This window comes from Dreissena polymorpha, chromosome 1 (assembly GCF_020536995.1).
Source record: "Dreissena polymorpha isolate Duluth1 chromosome 1, UMN_Dpol_1.0, whole genome shotgun sequence".
Classification (NCBI taxonomy): domain Eukaryota; kingdom Metazoa; phylum Mollusca; class Bivalvia; order Myida; family Dreissenidae; genus Dreissena; species Dreissena polymorpha.
Window position 1 is genome coordinate 82,436,082 of NC_068355.1, and position 19,853 is coordinate 82,455,934.

Sequence of the window (19,853 nt, forward strand, 5' to 3'; positions counted from 1 at the left end):
TACTTCTCTCTGTCTCTCTCTACTGACAGGGATGTCACTGACATCTTTGCAGTTGCTGGCAGAGACATTTGCCGTTTGTTTACCTGTCAGCAGCTCTCCATTCTCTTTCAGAGTTACTGAGCCTCTCGCTTGACTTTCATCGTCATTCAGCTGTTTTGTTAACCTCCACAGCTTCCGGCTCAAGGTTGAGTGATGCTGTTTTGTTTCACCAGCTCTTTCTCTGGGCTTCAAGTTTGTGCCACAGGAATTTGGCCTTGGCTCGCTGTAGTGAGAGGTTGATTTCTTGTGAAGTGTTGCTTTCTACTTCCACCCTGGCTTCTGTTTACTTGGTCTGGAGGTCTTCCAACTCCTCACTCCAGTATGGCTTGTATTCTTTTCTGGCCCCGCATGGTATCGCCTGTTGTGCTGCGTTCAGTATGCTTGCATTGAAGTCTTTCACAACTTTGATAATATCTCTACCATCCACTCTGATCTCTTTGCAGATGTCATCACTCAGACGTTTGTATAAGGTCCAGTCGGCCTTCTTGTAGTTCCATCAGGGGATGCTTGAGGATGAAGAGGTAGACTGGTTCATGATGATTAGAACTGGCGATGGTCGCTTCCTCCTAGTTGATCACATACCTCTCTCTTGATATGCACATGGATATCTCCAGTGCAGAAAGCTAAGTCAGGGGTCGACTTTGTATTCCATCTCCTGGAGTAGAAAGTTGCCAAATCTTCAGGCTGGTTGATAAGATTAGTCTTGATATCATCTTGCCAGTTCTTCACTTTCTCTCCCCATCGGCCCATGTGGTCATATCCCCAGCTTTGTGAATTACTGTTGAAGTCGCAAACAACAATGAAGTTAGATTCTTCTGTTGGGATACTGTCTAGTTAAAGAGCTTTGTCATTTGGAGAGTAGAGATTCACAAGCTTCAGATTGAAAGCATTCTTCCTGAGACTCAGAACTTGGAATTCAGAGTCATCCAAATCAGTTTAGTCTGGACTTATGTCAGGATGCCTCCTTTCTTTCTGCCTTCTCTGTAACATCGGAAACTCTGGTATCCTCTGACCTTGAATGATTTAGCTGGCTACCGATGAGTTTCCTGAATGCAGCAGACATTATTGTCGTGTTCATGAAGGATATGCTCTAATTCTGTCTTTTTATTGAAGACTCCTTGTGCGTTCCAATGCATCACCTTGAAAGGTTGATGTAGGTCTTTTCTCCTCCTAGGCTTGTTGTAGCCAGCTTTCTTTCCTCTTCTCTTGGCTTGTTGTGGAATGAAGGAGGGACCCCCAGTAGCTGTGTGTGGACTCTTTCGAGGCTCTGAGCCCGGCACTGAATCTCCCTGGAGGGATCCCAAATTGTTTAGACATAGCGATGTACATGACGTCATTTTTTGTTAACTCATTCCATACTACAGCCTTATCTCTAGGCAGCCCCTATCAGTAGTAGCCTTATCTACCCCTAGCTAATCAGGACCCTGATCAGCTCTGAATGCCTGACAGATCATCTGATTATTGTTACTTTTAGTGGTGTGAAATGGTATATAGTGTTTTTAAGTATTGTTACTTTGTTGACGGTTTATGACAGATGTTTTATTATTATATTTCTAATTTAAAAATGATTATAGTAATATATGAAAATTTCGAAATCTTGCATAACTTATCAAATAAAAAAACATTGAATTATATCCAAATAATTTATCCAATACCATTATTATCTATGTATACACTTTTTACAAATAGAAAATGTTATAATGAATAAAAATGATCTTTTAAAATTATTTTATAATAAAACAAAATTAATAATTAAATGACATATAAAAAATAATAAGATATTGCTCATAATAAAAACAAACATCAATAAGCACAGTTATTTTTCAATTGCAAGTAATTTTATGAAAATAAAAATAAAATATGAGAACATCTTAATATGCTTATATTAAAACTTAATTAAAATGTAGAATAAAATAAAATTCAAAAACAGAATACAAATAACTATAAAAAAAACACGAGTCACCATTACTTAATTTATTTATTTTTATCTTTTTTTTTTGCAGGGTTTTGACCAGAAAAGATAAAACAAAAAACACTGTATTATGTGAATTGGGAATAAGACATCAAACTGAGAATGGACATCATTTTGGTGATTTTCTCAAACAAAACTATTCATTTCATGATCTACTTATATTTTTGTAATATATTATCTATAATTTAAGCTTGATAAGAAATTTTCCATGACTTTTTCATTCACAGTGATTGAATTTGTATCATTACAAGTGTATTTTTAAACCGTGTCCATGCGCGGCATGGACACAGTTTCATTTCATGACGATTTTTTTTAAAATTAATTAAAAATCCATTTTTTAAGTAAAATCAATTTAAATGATGCTATTATATATGCAAGTATATGTTTTAATTATAATTTGTAAAACTAGAAAAATGCAATATATAAAACTGCATATTATGCACTTTTGACAAAACACAATTTATTCCCAAATTGATGTCTTATTCCCAATTCACATAATACAGTGTTAAAATCATTTTCCAAATTAAGAAAGTATTTGTTACAATAATTTTCTTAGGTTGAAAAACTTACTACAAATAAATAGCTGTTTCTTTAAATGCCAATTTGAACAGACGTATTTTACAGTCATTAGGAATTCAGAGCTACATCTAAGTTTTCGTATATTAAAGACGCTAGGAATTCACACTGTAGATTATTGGACGCATATATACGACGCTAGGAACTCCACTGTATATTATTTGGACGCATATATACGACACTGGGCTAAATGGGTTAAGGGAGTGCCAATGGCCCAACGTCTCTGATTTCAACTCCCTGGGTTTTCTGTCGGGGTTACCTCACCCTAAGCCTTTGCCGATCCAACGACAAACCACAAGGCAGTGGTTTCCTACTTAACCCAGTAGGCAGGGAACCTTATAACCCTGGGAACACAGGGGCCATTTTACCCATTGGCTGGGGGTCTATTCATGGGAATGAAGGCATTTCCACACACCGGTGGGCCTGGGATGCCAGGTCTGGGGACAGACCACCTTTGAGTTCCTGTAGTTCAGCCTGAGGCCGGGTGGTACTCAGTTGACGTGTGTCGCCACTAGGAGGCACTACGTAGGACTTGTCTGTAGAGAGGCTATGTACTGGAAGTGAAGACTTACACACTCCGCTTCCTTTTCGCTCAAGGCTAGCCAGCGGTATAGGCCTTTAACCTGAAAGAATTCAGCAACTGGGTTATTCTGTTCACAAACGCTCTTAACGTATGATGTATGTAATTACAATTACTCAACGATTTCATTGTACGGATTTGTCACTATTTAAAACAACTTGCACTTTCATTTAAAGAGAATACTGGGGATGTGCAAATAAAATTCTATAAACCACTAGTCAGCAGATTCCAATTTTAATTCATAACCATAACTAAACAACCATCATGTAATGTACATTAAATTTTATATAGAAGAATAATATATTGATCCCAAAATAGTACAGACTAACACACTATTCCCCATTTACAAAAAACAGCCTCCAAGAATGGCTTTAAACAAAAAGATTCATGTCAGTATAGGTAAACAAGAGGGCCAAGATGGCCCTAGTTCGCACACCTGAGAAGTCAGTTCATTCAATCTTTACCAAATGTCAAACTTGACCTAGATATTGTCCAGACAAACATCCTGGTCAAGTTTCATCATTATTTCATCTGCGAGTCATGATCAATGTACCTATAAAGTTTCATGATCCTAGGCATAAGCATTCTTGAGTTATCATCCGGAAACCATTTTTCTAAGTTGAGTCACCGTGACCATGACAGTCATTTTGTGAAAACGTTTTTTGGCTCTGTGACCTTGACCTTTGACCTAGTGACCTGATAATCAATAGGGGTCATCTGCGAGTCATGATCAATATAACTATGAAGTTTCATGAACCTAGGCATAAGCATTCTTGATTTATCATCCAGAAACCATTTTACCATTTCAGGTCACCATGACCTTGACCTTTGACCTTGCGACCTGAAAATCAATAGGAGTCATCTGCGAGTCATGATCATTGTACTTATGAAGTTTCATGATCCTAGGCATAAGCGTTCTTGAGTTATCATCCAGAAACCATTTTACCATTTCAGGTCACCGTGACCTTGACCTTTGACCTAGTGACCTGAAAATGAATAGGGGTAATCTTCAAGTCATGATCAATGTACCTATAAAGTTTTTATGATCCTATGCATAAGCGTTCTTGAGTTATCATCTGGAAACCATTTTACTATTTCAGGTCACCGTGACATTGACCTTTGACCTGAAAATCAATAGGGGTCATCTACGAGTCATGACCAATGTACCTATGAAGTTTCATGATCCTAGGCCTAAGCGTTCTTGAGTTATCATCCGGAAACAATTTTACTATTTCGGGTCATCGTGACCTTGACCTTTGACCTAGTGACCTGATAATCAATAGGGGTCATCTGCGAGTTATGATCAATGTACCTATGAAGTTTCATGATCCTAGGCCTAACTGTTCTTGAGTTATCATCCGGAAACCATTTTACTATTTCAAATCATTTTGACCTTGACCTTTGACCTAGTGACCTGAAAATCAATAGGGGTAATCTGCGAGTCATGATCAATGTATCTATGAAGTTTCATGATCCTAGGCATAAGGGTTCTTGAGTTATCATCCGGAAACCATTTTACTGCTTTGGGTCACCGTGACCTTGACCTTTGACCTAGCATACATGCCAGAATTTTTCATGTCCAAATCAGGACTTTCCATAACAAATTGTCGGGACTTTTACCAAAAAGTGGGACACCTAAAACGATCAATCATTCCACCTTTTCTTTAGTCAAATCAATAGTCAGTATATTTCTTACAAAAACTCTAAATTTCTGCCCGATATTGGCAATAAATTTGTGTTCAGAATTTCGTGAACACAGACGCTCTCCATTTTCCAGAAGTAAACACACTCCATAAACTGAAATGAGGGGTATCCCCGTATGCCTTGATTTGACATCCAATTGGTACAGGGATATCCCCTTGAACATATGTAAATCGCGTGACACGATGTGAGCGCATCGCGTACTGTTCTTATTCAACCAATCATAAATTTAGATTGATGCAATATGTACAAACTATTTTCCGAAAATCAGTCAAAAATGAAAGGTAATTTGTGAGAAACATCAATATGTATTGGTCAGCATTCAATGTGTTTAATGTACAAAATCGGTGTTTTGACAGGATTTATAACCTCAGGTTGTATAATACACAGGATAATAGTATTGTTGGAATTGATTGGGCCATAAAATACAAATGCAGGTGGCGTTAATTTTTGTATGATACATCTTTAGATAGCAATTAGCAACCCCTATCATAAAAACACCATGCCGGTCCATAGTGTGAATGTTGATTAAATCAATAAGTTGCTGATAAATCGCTGATGAGGTGTCAAAAACAACACTGGTGCAATCGAGTAGTAGAAGTGGGTTGTTAATTTGGGGCAATGAAGGGATTAGTGATTATCCAGAAAGAGCTCGAAAAGCGAATTTTATTGGGAACTTATAGACAGTACATCGTTTTTAACAAATGTCGGGACAAATGGTCTCATATCAGGATGCCGGGACAAAGAGCCCAAAAGCTGGACTGTCCAGCCAAGATCGGGACGTTTGGCATGTATGCCTAGTGACCTGAAAATCAATAGGGGTCATCTGTGAGTCATGATCAATGTATCTATGAAGTTTCATGATCCTAGGCATAAGTGTTCTTGAGTTCATCCGGAAACCATTTTACTATTTCGGGTCATCGTGACCTTGACCTTTGACCTAGTGACCTGAAAATCAATAGGGGTCATCTGCGAGTCATGATCAATGTACCTATGGAGTTTCATGATCCTTGGCATAAGCCCTCTTGAGTTATCCTCCGGAAATCATCTGGCGGACGGACAGACCGACATGAGCAAAACATTATACCCCCTCTTCTTCGAAAGGGGGGGTGGGGGGGGCATAATGAGAAAACTGCCCCCCTCCCAGCAGCCATGTTATTCAACTGTCAGGAACCATTTTTTAACTCAACTCTCGTATCAAGGAAACAAATGTTCTGTGCTAATTTCATGAAAATTGGGCCAAAAATGTGACTTTTACTGTGTTCACATGTTTGCACTATAAACATATAGAGAAAAATGCCCCGCCAACTGGCGGCCATGTTTTTTCACCAATCCCGACCATTTTCAAACTCGTCCGAGATATCAATAAAACCAATGTTTTGACCAACTTTCATGATGATTGGGCAAAAATTGTGACTTCTAGAGTGTTAACAAGGTTTCTCTTTAGCAAAATAGGGAAAACTGCCACTATATACATATAGAGAAAAATGCCCCGCCCACTGGCGGCCAGGTTTTTTCACCGATCTCGACCATTTTCCAACTCGTCCGAGACATCAATTGAACCAATGTTTTGACCAACTTTCATAATGATTGTGCAAGGTTTCACTATAGCCAAATAAGGAAAACTGCCCCGCCCACTGGCGGCCATATTTTTCAACGGATCGGAACCACTTTTGAACTCAACCAAGATATCATTAAGACAAACATTTTGTTACATGAAGATTGGGCATCAAATGTGACTTCTACAGTGTTTACAAGGTTGTTTTTTTTTTGACCTAGTGACCTAGTTTTTGACCTGGCAAAACACAGTTTCGAACTCGGCCGAGATTTCATTGGGACAAAGCTTCTGACCAAGTTTCATGAAGATGGGACAAGAAATGTGTTTACGAGCAAATGTTGACGGATGGACGGACAAAGACCGGTCACAAAAGCTCACCTGAGCAATCAGGTGAGCTAAAAATACACTGTTAAAAGCCACAATGTACCAATAATGTAATTACAGAGCTGTATATATGTAATGCAAATAATTTATGTTTAAATATATTATGTCATGGTTTATTTTATTTTGTAGGATGCTTTGTATTTGTTAAGTAATAGTTGAATATCTGTATATCCGCACATGCACAAAATACTTCTATGACAGAATTTTCATCTTATGTTATAATATCATTAGGATATATATAACAATATATGGTAAACATACACATTAATTAAAAATCTTAAATAAAATGACAATAAAGCATTTTTTTTTGGCACTATTACCTAACTTATCACATAATTATGTTGTTTTTTCCTGGAAATAATGTGTAAAATGAATATGCAATATAAACATTCAGAGTAGAAAAATTGTTGCCCAAACAAGAATTAAGAAACATTCTGTTTTACTTCATTTAAGTACATCATTTAATAAAATAACCATTCAAACAAAATTAACCAAAAACAAATTATATTAATATTTTCTTTCTAATAAATATAAAGCAATTTCAATTACATAGGAGTTTACGGTGTGAGGAATATAATCGATTGGTAGATTGACATTTTGACAAAGTCATAATTACAAAATCCTTGTCCACCCTTATGAATGTGAAATGTTCATATATGGAAATGACAAATTATATGTAAATATGTTAACGAAGATTGTCATACAAATTATGCATTGCCACATACATTGTGAGAAAATCACAACAAATTGTCTTGTTTTTTTTACTTAAAAGGAGTTTAAAAAATTTAAAAGAAAGAGTCCTCATATAAATTTTAATTATCATTGCATAGAAAGCAGTTTCACAAGAAACCATACAGAAGTTATTATTATTTTGTAGAATCTTAAAGTAAATCACACTATAACACATTATTACCTTTTCAAGAGAATTAAACTGTCACCTGATTGTTATATACCCCACCCTAATACCAAGTAAACAGGCGTATACTGGCATCACCATGAACATCTGTCCCTCTGTCTGCCAAGAAAAGTTCTACACTTTAAAACAAACAATATTCAAACATGCGTAGATTGTTTACATAAAATTTCAACAGCCAGATCTTTCCTATTTCCAACAAGAGTTCCGCGGTCGGAGATGACCGCATTGAAGCCGGATTTTTGATTTAAATGACAGGAAAGTACCTTTCGTGTTTTTGTCAATGCAATACTTAAATTACTGAAATATTGTTCAAAGGTCAAAATGAAATGTAAGTACTTTTCAAGGCATGAGCAAAGTTTGAGATTCTAGGTCCAAGCATACCAAAGTTACAACAATTTTAACATTTTAACATTTAAGTTCACAGTGACCTTGACCTTCAAATGAATGACATTGAAATGAATGACCTTGAAATGACCAGTGGTCATCTAAGTGTGCTTGCAAACCTTTACGTCAAGTTTGAGATTCTAGGTCCAAGCATACCAAAGTTATAACAATTTTAACATTTTAACATTGAAGGTCACAGTGACCTTGACCTTCAAATGAATGACATTGAAATGACCAGTGGTCATCTTCTAGTACTGGCCAATCTTTATTTCAAGTTTGAAGACTCTAGGTACAAGCATACCAAAGTTATAACATGAAATAAGAACTTTAACATTTTTACATTCAAGGTCACAGTGACCTTGACCTTCAAATGAATGACCTTGAAATGTCCAGTGGTTACTTACTAGTTCTGGCCAACCTTCATGTCAAGTTTCAAGACTCTAGGTCCAAGCATACCAAAGTTATAACAACTTTAACATTTTTACATTCAAGGTCACAGTGACCTTGACCTTCAAATGAATGACCTTGAAATGTCCAGTGGTTACTTACTAGTTCTGGCCAACCTTCATGTCAAGTTTCAAGACTCTAGGTCCAAGCATACCAAAGTTATAACAACTTTAACATTTTTATATTGAAGGTCACAGTGACCTTCACCTTCAAATGAATGACCTTGAAATGACCAGTGGTCATCTGTTAATCCTGGCCAACCTTCATGTCAAGTTTGAAGACTCTAGGTCCAAGCATACCAAAGTTATACCATGAAATAAGAACTTTAACATTTTTACATTCAAGGTCACAGTGACCTTGACCTTCAAATGAATGACCTTGAAATGACCAGTGGTTACTAACTAGTTATGGCCAACCTTCATGTCAAGTTTCAAGACTCTAGGTCCAAGCATACCAAAGTTATAAGAACTTTAACATTTTTTATATTGAAGGTCACAGTGACCTTGACCTTCAAATGAATGACCTTGAAATGACCAGTGGTCATCTGTTAATCCTGGCCAACCTTCATGTCAAGTTTGAAGACTCTAGGTCCAAGCATACCAAAGTTATACCATGAAATAAGAACTTTAACATTTTCGAGCACGCCGCCACCCCCGCCCGCCCGCCCGCCCGACAACATCAATCTATAAGCCGAGATTTTTTCGAAAAAAATCCGGCTAAAAAGCAATCCAAAATCAAATTCATAATGAAATATGTCAACACACAATAAGTTGGTATAATATTATTCCTATTAACAGATACATTACAGAATGTAAACATGCTAACTGAATAAGGCAAAGCAAGATACTCCTGTTTGGAATAAATTAATCAAGTTAAATGATAACAAGATTAAAACTATTTGATTTCGAAAATGGTAAACATGAGTTTTATCACTTTGGCATATTTCAGATTATTCAATGGCAATAAATCAGAAGTGCTTCAGGCCATATGGCTGGTTATCTTTCTTAAACCAAAATATTATGCCCGTAAACATTATCACCAAGTTTCATGATGATCCGATATGAACTGTTTAAGTACAAGAGTGGACATCATTCTGCTGGACGCGCATAAAAAACTGGATTCATAGCAAGAGCTGTCCCAACAAAATGTGCTCGAGTATTCTTACTCTTTGATAGTACACTGTATAATGTGAATTTTCTAGTTACCTAATAATGTTACCAAGAAGACATGAACTGAATGATCTAAGTAGTTAAGCAGTATATTTTGAATACCTATAGTGGTAACAGTGATATTGCACATTTACCTTAACAAGAGGGCCTGAAAGGTCCAAAGTCGCTCACCTGAGATAAAAAGAAATGACCTGTTCTTTGCATCCCAAGATATCAATAGAACAGATGTTCAAACCAAGTTTCATGAAGAATGAACAACAAATGGCCCCATGGCAGAAATGTTTTTCAACAGACTGGAACCATTTTTGAACTCGTCCAAGATATTATTGGGACAAATCTTCTGAAAAAGTTTCATGAAAATCCAACAATAAATGTGGCCTCTACAGTGTTAACAAGGCAAATATTCATGACGCACAACGAAAGACAGACAATTGACAAAAGGTGATCACAAAAGTTCACCATGAGCAAAAAATATTATGCTCATAAAGATTGTCACCATGTGTGAAGATCAGCAAGTGTCATTCAGATTGAATTAAAATGTGACTAAAAGTATTCACAATGTTTTACTATAAACAACTGTGGTAGTGCGGTCTCGTTCGCTTACGCAAACCGGTCACAGGACGGTTACGAGTTATGTAACTGTGTGAGCACTTATGAAAATATTACGGAAATATTTATCGAGTCTAATTAAAGAACGCTTATTTCTAACACACTTACTGGTTGTAATTCAATTAACTAAAGGCGTCCAGTCAGATACGCCTGAATACACTCAAAGAATTAATCTATAAGTGAAAACCAAAGCAGCTTTAATGAAAAAACTAACTTTAGTCTAAATAATCTATGCATCGTTAAAAATGAACAAATACAGCAAATACCTTAATGAATGTAAAAAGAAGTTCACTATCTGTCAAAAAAACTGATATAAATATTAGTTACTGTTAGTCTAGAAGTTGCTTCAAAAATTTTGTTTATAAAATAAGTCTAACTCATTCTAAAGAAAACAATTTATGGAGAGCGGAAAACTCCAGTGACTCAAATGTATAAAATAAGAAGAATTTACAAAAGTTATTTCAATCAAAAGAGTCTTTCTAATTTAGAAAATGCCAAATAACAAGGTTGCCATGGAAACAGTTTCATAGCGCAGTAGTCTGCTAAATACACCAAAACACAGTAGGTTAACTTGGCTTATCAGTAAAGATCAAAGATAAGGCTCTACTGTGCATTAGTACATGTACAGTTATTTTATGACATATGTTTATTAAATTGCATGCAAACTACTGTCTTTATGTTCACCATTTTTGATGAAAGAAGTCCCAGGTCTATACAAGAGAGTTAACTATTAGAAAGTATGTACAGGTTATCTTTCTTTAACATTATGTCTTATCACAACTAGACTGTTCAAATGCTTTCACTATATACATATAGAGAAAACTGCCCCACCCCCTGGCGGCCATGTTTTTCCACCGATCTGGACCATTTTCGAACTCAACCGTCATATTAAGAAAACACATGTTCTGACCAAATTTCATGAACATTGGACCAAAAATGTGACTTCTACCGTGTTCACATGTTTTCACTATATACATATAGAGAAAAGTGCCCCGCCCCTGGCGGCCATGTTTTTTCACCGATCTGGACCATTTTCGAACTCTTCCGAGATAGCAATGAAACCAATGTTTTGACCAAGTTTCATGATGATTGGGCAAATTTTGTGACTTCTAGAGTGTTCACAAGGTTTCTGTATAGCCATATAAGGAATACTGCCCCGCCCCCTGGCGGCCATATTTTTCAACGGGCCGGAACCATTTTTGAACTCCACCAACATATCATTTAGACAAACATTTCGAAAAAGTTACATGAGGATTGGGCATCAAATGTGACTTCTACAGTGTTCACAAGGTTTTTCTTTTTTTTGACCTAGTGACCTAGTTTTTGACCCAGCATGACCCAGTCGAGGTATCAATGGGACAAATGTTCTGACCAAGTTTCATGAAGACCGGACAATAAATGTGGCCTCTGGAGTGTTCACAAGGCAAATGTTGACGCCACACGACGGACAAATGCGATCACAAAAGCTCACCATGAGCACAGCTCAGGTGAGCTAAAAAGAGCATAACACAGACACTGGCATTCATTTGAGTTGAATAATTGGACTAATTGGACGACTAACATGGACTTTTGGAGATAAGTCAACCTTAAAATGACAACCTATCATATATAAACAACAAACCAGCAGTCAGTATAATCAATTTGATAACAAGTGTACAAGTAAATAGTTTAGAGTAGAGGATCATAGTTTTATGTTTATTTACACATTTTGGTATCTACCTGTATTAATAAAACATTTGCCTACAATAAAAAAACTTTTTGACCATTTTATACTAACGAATGACCCTTACAAGCTGTCAATTATATAGACGACAAAAGTTGAAAAATAATCAGATCATTTTTCCATTAAATGAATGGACATGTAAATATAATATACTTTCAAAATAATAACAGACCCTTCTTGACTAATGTCAGGGAATAAAGAATACCAGTCAGCATTCCAGTATAACTCATACACAGCTCCTTACACACACCAGCAAACACTTGTATTCCAAAACTTGCACATTTTTTATTTTTAAGAAACGTGTTGAAATAAAAATAATTTTAGGGAATAGCAGTCCATTTTAACAAAATCTATCGCCTGCCAGATAAGCCTTAAAGTCTATTAAGAATGAAGAATAGTGGACTGATTTCTGTGTATGAAGTACACATTACAAATATTTCTTAACATTTAGCTAAAAAGGAAAGGCAGGAGGGACCATCTTCCATGTTTATGACTCACCCATTTAAAAATGCCCCCCCCCCCCCTCCCCTTGATGTATAACACCTCAAATTTAATAGGGAGGTTAGGACAACCAAACTTTTTGGTTTACTTTTTGAACAACACAAATGTTCAAAACTTGCTCTCTTTGATAGTTTTTTTGAAGATCATAATCAATATGAATCAATGATATTTAAATGCTTAACAAATAGCAAGATATTTTGGGTTAAATGAATTGATTATTAACAAACAAATACAAATTGAACAAGAGCACCGCCTTGCGGGTGCAGACCGCTCATCTATTTTCTTTTTAAAGGTGAAGGGACTCTCATTTTCAATCACAAAGGAGGGAGGAGTGGAGTGAAGAGGGGTGTATAGTGTGGGGTTGTGGACATTTATTACATTATCTTCCAAAAAAGCGAAAAAAAAAAAAAAAAATCGGGGGGGGGGGGGGGGGGGGGGGGGGGGGGGGGGGGGGTTGGGTGCGATGGTTGGACGGTATTTCAAACATAACCGTTTAAAAAAAAAAATTGGGGGGGGGGGGGTATAGTGTGAGGGTGTGGTGATAATTTGTGAGATGATCTTAAAAAAAAAAAAAAAAAAAAAAAAAAAAAAAAAAAAAAAAAATTGGGGGGGGGTGGGGTGGGGGGGTGGGGGGGGGTATAGTGTGAGGGTGTGGTGGTCATTTGTGAGATGATCTTAAAAAAAAAAAAAAAAAAAAAAAAATTAGGGGGGGGGAGGGGGGAGGGCAACGGGGGAGGGGGGGAGGGCACGGGGGATGGTTTGGGTGAAGTCTATTGTGGTATGTCAGGTAAGAGTAGTTTCATCAAAGTATCAATCAAATCTAATCATAAATAAAGAAGTTATGGCAATTTTAGCAAAATTTAATAATTTGACCTTGAGAGTCAAGGTCATTCAAAGGTCAAAGTAAAATTCAAGTTGCCAGGTACAGTAACCTCATGATAGCATGTAAGTATTTGAAGTTTGAAAGCAATAGCCTTGATACTTCGAGTGGATCGAAACACAAAATTTAACCATATATTAAAAGTTACTAAGTCAAAAAAGGGCCATAATTCCGTAACAATGACAACCAGAGTTATGCAACTTGTCCTTTTACTGTACCCTTATGATAGTTTGTGAGTGTTCCAAGTATGAAAGCAATATCTATGATACTTTAGGGGTAAAGTGGACCAAAACATAAATCTTAACCAAATTTTCAATTTTCTAAGTATAAAGGGCCCATAATTCCGTCCAAATGCCAGTCAGAGTTACATAACTTTGCCTGCACCGTCCCCTTATGATAGTTCATAAATCTTGCAAGTATGAAAGCAATAGCTTTGATACTGTAGGAATAAAGTTGACCTAAACACAAAACTTAATCAAATTTTCAATTTTCTAAGTATAAAAAGGGCACATAATTCTGTCAAAATGCCAGTCAGAGTTACATTACTTTGCCTGCACAGTCCCCTTATGATAGTTAGTAAGTGTTGCAAGTATGAAAGCAATAGCTTTGATGCTTAAGGAATAAAATGGACCTAAACACAAAACTTAACCAAAATTGTCAATTTTCTAAGTATAAAAAGGGCACATAATTCTGTCAAAATGCATGCCAGAGTTATCTAACTTTGCCTGCCCAGTCCCCTCATGATAGTAAGTAAGTGTACCAAGTTTGAATGCAATAGCATTGATACTTACTGAGAAAAGTGGAACTAAACGCAAAACTTAACCAAAATTTTCAATTTTGTAAGTATAAAAAGGGCACATAATTCTGTCAAAATGCACGCCAGAGTTATCTAACTTTGCCTGCCCAGTCCCCTCATGATAGTAAGTAAGTGTACCAAGTTTGAATGCAATAGCATTGATACTTACTGAGAAAAGTGGAACTAAACGCAAAACTTAACCAAAATTTTCAATTTTTTAAGTATAAAAAGGGCACATAATTCTGTCAAAATGCACGCCAGAGTTATCTAACTTTGCCTGCCCAGTCCCCTCATGATAGTAAGTAAGTGTACCAAGTTTGAATGCAATAGCATTGATACTTTCTGAGAAAAGTGGACCTAAACGCAAAACTTAACCGGACGCCGACGCCAACGCCAACGCCGACGCCGACGCCGACGCCGACGCCAAGGTGATGACAATAGCTCATAATTTTTTTTCAAAAAATAGATGAGCTAAAAAAAAAGTTTTGAGAAACATTTTCACAACCATGTACAACAAAGAGCAAAATCATTATGTTTTTGATTTCCTGTCAATGCTGTTTATGAATCAGTCACAAATGTCATTGAAAACATGGTGATAACAAGTATAAATTCAGAAGTGCAGAGTATAAATGCCGGACTGTTGGTTAAAAAAGTATATAGCATATACCCATTTATCCGATGTAATATGAAAGTTTTTCATTGTTCAGTTAAATTAGTTGTGTAAGCATGTCTTCAAAACTCGCAACGTATCAAAGTCATGAAGAAAATAATATACAAACAGAAGTAAGTATATAATAAAATAAGTCCATAAAACGTGCTCAGTAATTATGCATTTGAATGATATAAACACTCACAGCTTTACTTTAGTTTGGAATGTGCTATATAAATAAATACAAAAAGACATTTTCCTGCATATACAATCTCAGAATCAAATGCCATTATAGAACATGTTCTCCAGTTAAAATAATAACAAAAGCAGCATGGCCAAACAAGCCCAGATTTATATGACTGCCTGAGAGTAAGAGATGTGAAGCCTGTCTATATAAATCTGAGCAAGTCTGATTAAGCCGATATCTTATATATTGATCACTGCTAATACATAGAGAATAACAGGTAACTGTCCCATCGTTTTGTAATATATCAGGCGAGGCTTAGAATAATATAACGGCGAGGCTTGCCGAGCCGTTATTTTTTTCGTGCCGAGCCTGATATATTACAAAACGATGGGACAGTAACCTGTTTTTCTGTTTATCATACCACATCTTCCTAATAATCTGCAAAACAATCCATTTCTTTATATTTAAAATGTACGGATCCCCGCTGATTTTGCTGATCCGGCGTTTACACGTTGACATATTGAAACGGCGTTCGAAATGACGACACAAATAATCGCTTATTTTAAACATCGTATAGAGAAAAAAAATTGTTTGCACTACGAATGGGAATAGTACAATCGCTTTATTTATAAACGTCTTGAATTGGAGATCAGGAATGGACTGCAGCGACAAATTTAATCCAACAACACATTTCACCGAATAGTTTGGAGACGCCATTTTGGAGATGTGTATTGAAATTGACATTTTGATGATGGTGTCAATAATGACATAAGCGTGTTAAACCGTTTGTTTAAATAGTTGAGGATTAGCATACGGTATCATTTGTCTTGACTTTCTGTGCAACACTTGCGAGTGCAATGACTATATCGATATTTAAGATTTATTGCCCCATTGATGACGTCATTTAATTCCTGCAGTGCGGGCTATTGTGATTTTTAAAATATAAACGTTTTTGTTATTTTTTACTTTAAACTAGAATAAAATATGTACATTCTTGGTATCAAATTGTTTGTTTTGCTGAACCTGATTCATGTTGATAGAAACTGTTGGCTTTATTGCAAATCCCACGTAACTACTAACATTGACTGATATATGAACTTCCTGTTGACCATGATATAAAAAAATATATCAGTCAACGTTATATCAGGCAGATATCAATGCGGTGGTATGATAAAGGATAGGACATAGCTGGAAACACTTGAGAGGTATGCGCTCTTCTGTTATTATGTGTATAAGCTTTCCTTCACATAGTTTCTATTACATTATCAAATATCACAGTCTCACATCTGGGTCTAGGCTTACACAGCCCATTTTTAAGTTCCGTTTCGTGCACCTATCCAAACACAAAACCACAGCATGGTTTGCTATCAGTCAAACACAGGTTGGTAACAATCTTCAGCATATTTACTTCTTTCAAAAGGTTCTCTTTGCCTCTATGAATGGTTGTACCATTCCAATGATCTGCGTTCAAGCATTGTATCCCTACATTCATGGGCATGTTTGCCCTTTGTCTAGCCTGTCATTGCAATGTTTTCGTCCGATTACAACTGTTACTAGCTGCTCTCTCATGTCATACATACACAGGTTTGTCTGTGCCATTTGGCAAGTTCCATACACAGTCAAACTGAAATGAGAACAATAAGTTAGAATGAGAACACAACTTACTAAATTTAAGAACAAGATCATAAAATACAAAATTAATAAACTAATTAACATACTCTTGAAGTAAAAGTTACACATTTTATTCTCGAAAAACGTGGATCAGTACAATGTATACATATTTATCTTCTTGATTTCAGTATACATTGGCAGTTTTTTAAATAATCCCAAAATGACAAATGATTTTTAACCTCCAGCAAAATCATATTTTAGTTGCATTTTAAATAAAATGATTTCTTTGAACATTATTCTCTTTTCACTTGCATGGTTACATTAAATAAAATTTCCAACTAACAACAAAATACATTGCTCCCGATATTTATTCATGCCATTTGTTGTTTACTTCCAATAAGTCTGTACAAATGGATTTCCTTAATATTCTGAAGCGTGAATTAGCTTTCTAATATTATAAAACATAGAACAGTAATAATTATATAATTGTGAGTTGATTGTATTACCCATGTTCACAGAATTTGAATTCACTACTTAATTTAATGGAAGTATAATTCACATTACATTTACCATATTTCAACAATAAATACATTTAATTGTAAAAATGAAACTTTTTTCTGCAACTTGCATCTTATAAGGTTCACATTAGCGAATAACTATGAAAAGAATTAATTAAAATTCATTTACTCTTTCATTTAGGTATCTTTTCAACAAATAAAAACATTTTATAGACTGTAAAAAATCTCATGATTTGCATTAATTTGCATTTGTTTTCTTTGATTCCTTCACAGCAGAAGCCATTTTGTTTACATAAAGACATTGTTTTCTACCAAAAATAAACTAAACAAGGGCTGTTTGTAAAACATGCATGCCCCCCATATGGACTGTCAGTTGTAGTGGCAGCCATTGTGTGAATACGTTTTTTGTCACTGTTACCTTAAACAATAGGGGTCATCTGCCAGTTATGATCAATGTACCTATGAAGTTTCATGATCCTAGGCCTAATTATTCTTGAGTTATCATCAGGAAACCATTATACTGATTCGAGTCACTGTGACCTTGAACTTTGACCTAGTGACCTGAAAATTAATAGGGGCCATCTGCCAGTCATGATCAATGTTCCTATGAAGTTTCATGATCCTAGGCGTAAGCATTCTTGAGTTATCATCCGGAAACCATTTTACTATTTTGAGTCATTGTAACCTTGACTTTTGACCTATTGACCTGAAAATAAATAGGGTTCATCTGCCAGTCATGATCAATGTACCTATGAAGTTTCATGATCCTAGGCCTAAGTATTCTTGAGTTATCATCCGGAAACCATTTGACTGTTTCGAGTCACTGTGACCTTGACCTTTGACCAAGTGACCTGAAAATCAATAGGGGTCATCTGCCAGTCATGACCAATGTACCTATGAAGTTTCATGATACTAGGCCTAAGTGTTTTTGAGTTATCATCCGAAACCATCTGGTGGACGGACCGACCGAGATGTGCAAAACAATATACCCCCTCTTTTTCAAAGGGGGGTATAATATGAACATATCAAATGAAAGTCAACAGAATCTGGAACAAGACATGTACAAACTGTCAATTTATGACAATAGGGCATGTTGAGTTTTTCTCACATTTTGATGCCATGCTTTCATATGTTTTGTCTATGAAAAAACACTCATATAAAGAACAAGAGATTGCCAAACAAAAAAAGGTCCCCTACCGGCTCCACCATTGTAAGAAATTCATGCATAATGTCCATATTGCCATCTATCCATGTTTCAAGTTTCATGAAAAAATATGGAGAACTTTTAAAGTTATCGCAGGATCCAGAAAACCACCATTTTCAGCAGTATTTCTAGTCTATTTGTTGCCATAGCAATCCGAATTTTTGACATAGGAACAAAATGAAATGACGTGCATAATGTCCATATTGCCATCTATCCATGTTTAAAGTTTCATGAAAAAATATTAAGAACTTGTAAAATTATCGCAGGATCCAGAAAAGTGTGACGGACAGTCTGACAGACAGACTGACGAAGCGCAAACCACAAGTCCCCTCCGCTGAAACCGGTAGGGGACAAAAACAAGCAAAAGCAGTTTGCATTTTAAGGGTTTAATTAATTTGCAAACAATTATTTTTGTTTAAAAAAATAACAAAAACAACATTCTTTCTTTGGATAGCTTATTGTAAATTTGATTTTTATTATTATTCCCTTCCCTTTTGAACTATTCAGTGACAACCAACAGCGAAGTATTTCTCAACTCACATCCTGAAAGCTGTCACTAGAGTGTGAGGATCCTGGCGCAAAGCTGTAACTGGTGCCAGTCATGGGGAAAAATTCTGGCCGCACTACCTGTCTGGGACTGATCTGAAACCATTGCAACAACTTGAGGCTTCTTTCAGCATTGGGACAAGGCCATCAAATATGTGTTTTTAAAGACTAATATAATCTCCATAACATAAAGCCACATAAGGAAAATTGTTCCAACCCCTTGCAGTCATGTTTTTTGACAAATCTATATCATTAAAAAAAATTGGTAGACAGTAACACAAGGACCATTTGAGTGGCATTATTTTATAATCCATACAGTGGTTACTGGCAAGTAAACGTTTGCAGTTTTCAATAAAGCCAATAGAGAAAATCTGCCTATTTCCATAAGCCACTATCTGTTTTAAATAGATCAAAATAATATAAAGGCACTTTCTTTAAGGGTCACCAAATAAATATTTATGTGTTTTTTAAATTAACCTAGTAGAATTTAAGACAGAGGATTTTGTAAAGTTTCACTTTGGTTCCCATGTTATCCAGAGGTTTCAAGACATTCAAATGTTGTTCTTTATAAATGGACAGTCCCAGGAACAATCATGAAAATCAAATTAAAATTCATCTGATGGTTTCAGATATTATTTTTTAAGTTAATTACTAAGAATTGTGATTGGCAAATTGAAAGTGATCAGAAAAGCAAACCCTTGAGCATTTCATTATTACATGACTGAATCTTGCTATGGTATGTTACTGTATAATTATCTCACCCTCTTCTCAATAATGTGTGTGAAGCTAAAGCGTGAGAACAGTGGCATGTTTTGTAACGAGAAGAGATCAACCAGGCGCTTCTGTGGACTCTTCATCAGAAGCTTAAATAGACCAAAAAACCATCGCAAATGTCAGAAACAA

General features: G+C 35.9%; 1 protein-coding gene across 2 annotated transcripts in view; it reads right to left on the reverse strand.

The window, feature by feature from the left end:
* Nucleotides 1–1,892: 1,892 nt before the first annotated feature.
* The window catches only part of LOC127837951 (serine/threonine-protein kinase S6KL-like), a 44,631-nt gene continuing 26,670 nt past the window's right edge, over nucleotides 1,893–19,853 (reverse strand). Inside the window, exons 12-15 of one of the 2 annotated variants that reach the window (XM_052365420.1) lie at nucleotides 19,712–19,813; nucleotides 18,945–19,046; nucleotides 16,652–16,695; nucleotides 1,893–3,210 (exon numbers count right to left, since the gene is read on the reverse strand). In XM_052365420.1, the coding sequence (XP_052221380.1) occupies nucleotides 3,186–3,210; nucleotides 16,652–16,695; nucleotides 18,945–19,046; nucleotides 19,712–19,813 (273 nt within the window). In that variant the 3' untranslated portion in view covers nucleotides 1,893–3,185. Of the gene's footprint in view, nucleotides 3,211–16,479; nucleotides 16,696–18,944; nucleotides 19,047–19,711; nucleotides 19,814–19,853 lie in introns of both variants that reach the window. The other variant, XR_008029568.1, reaches the window with a different exon arrangement.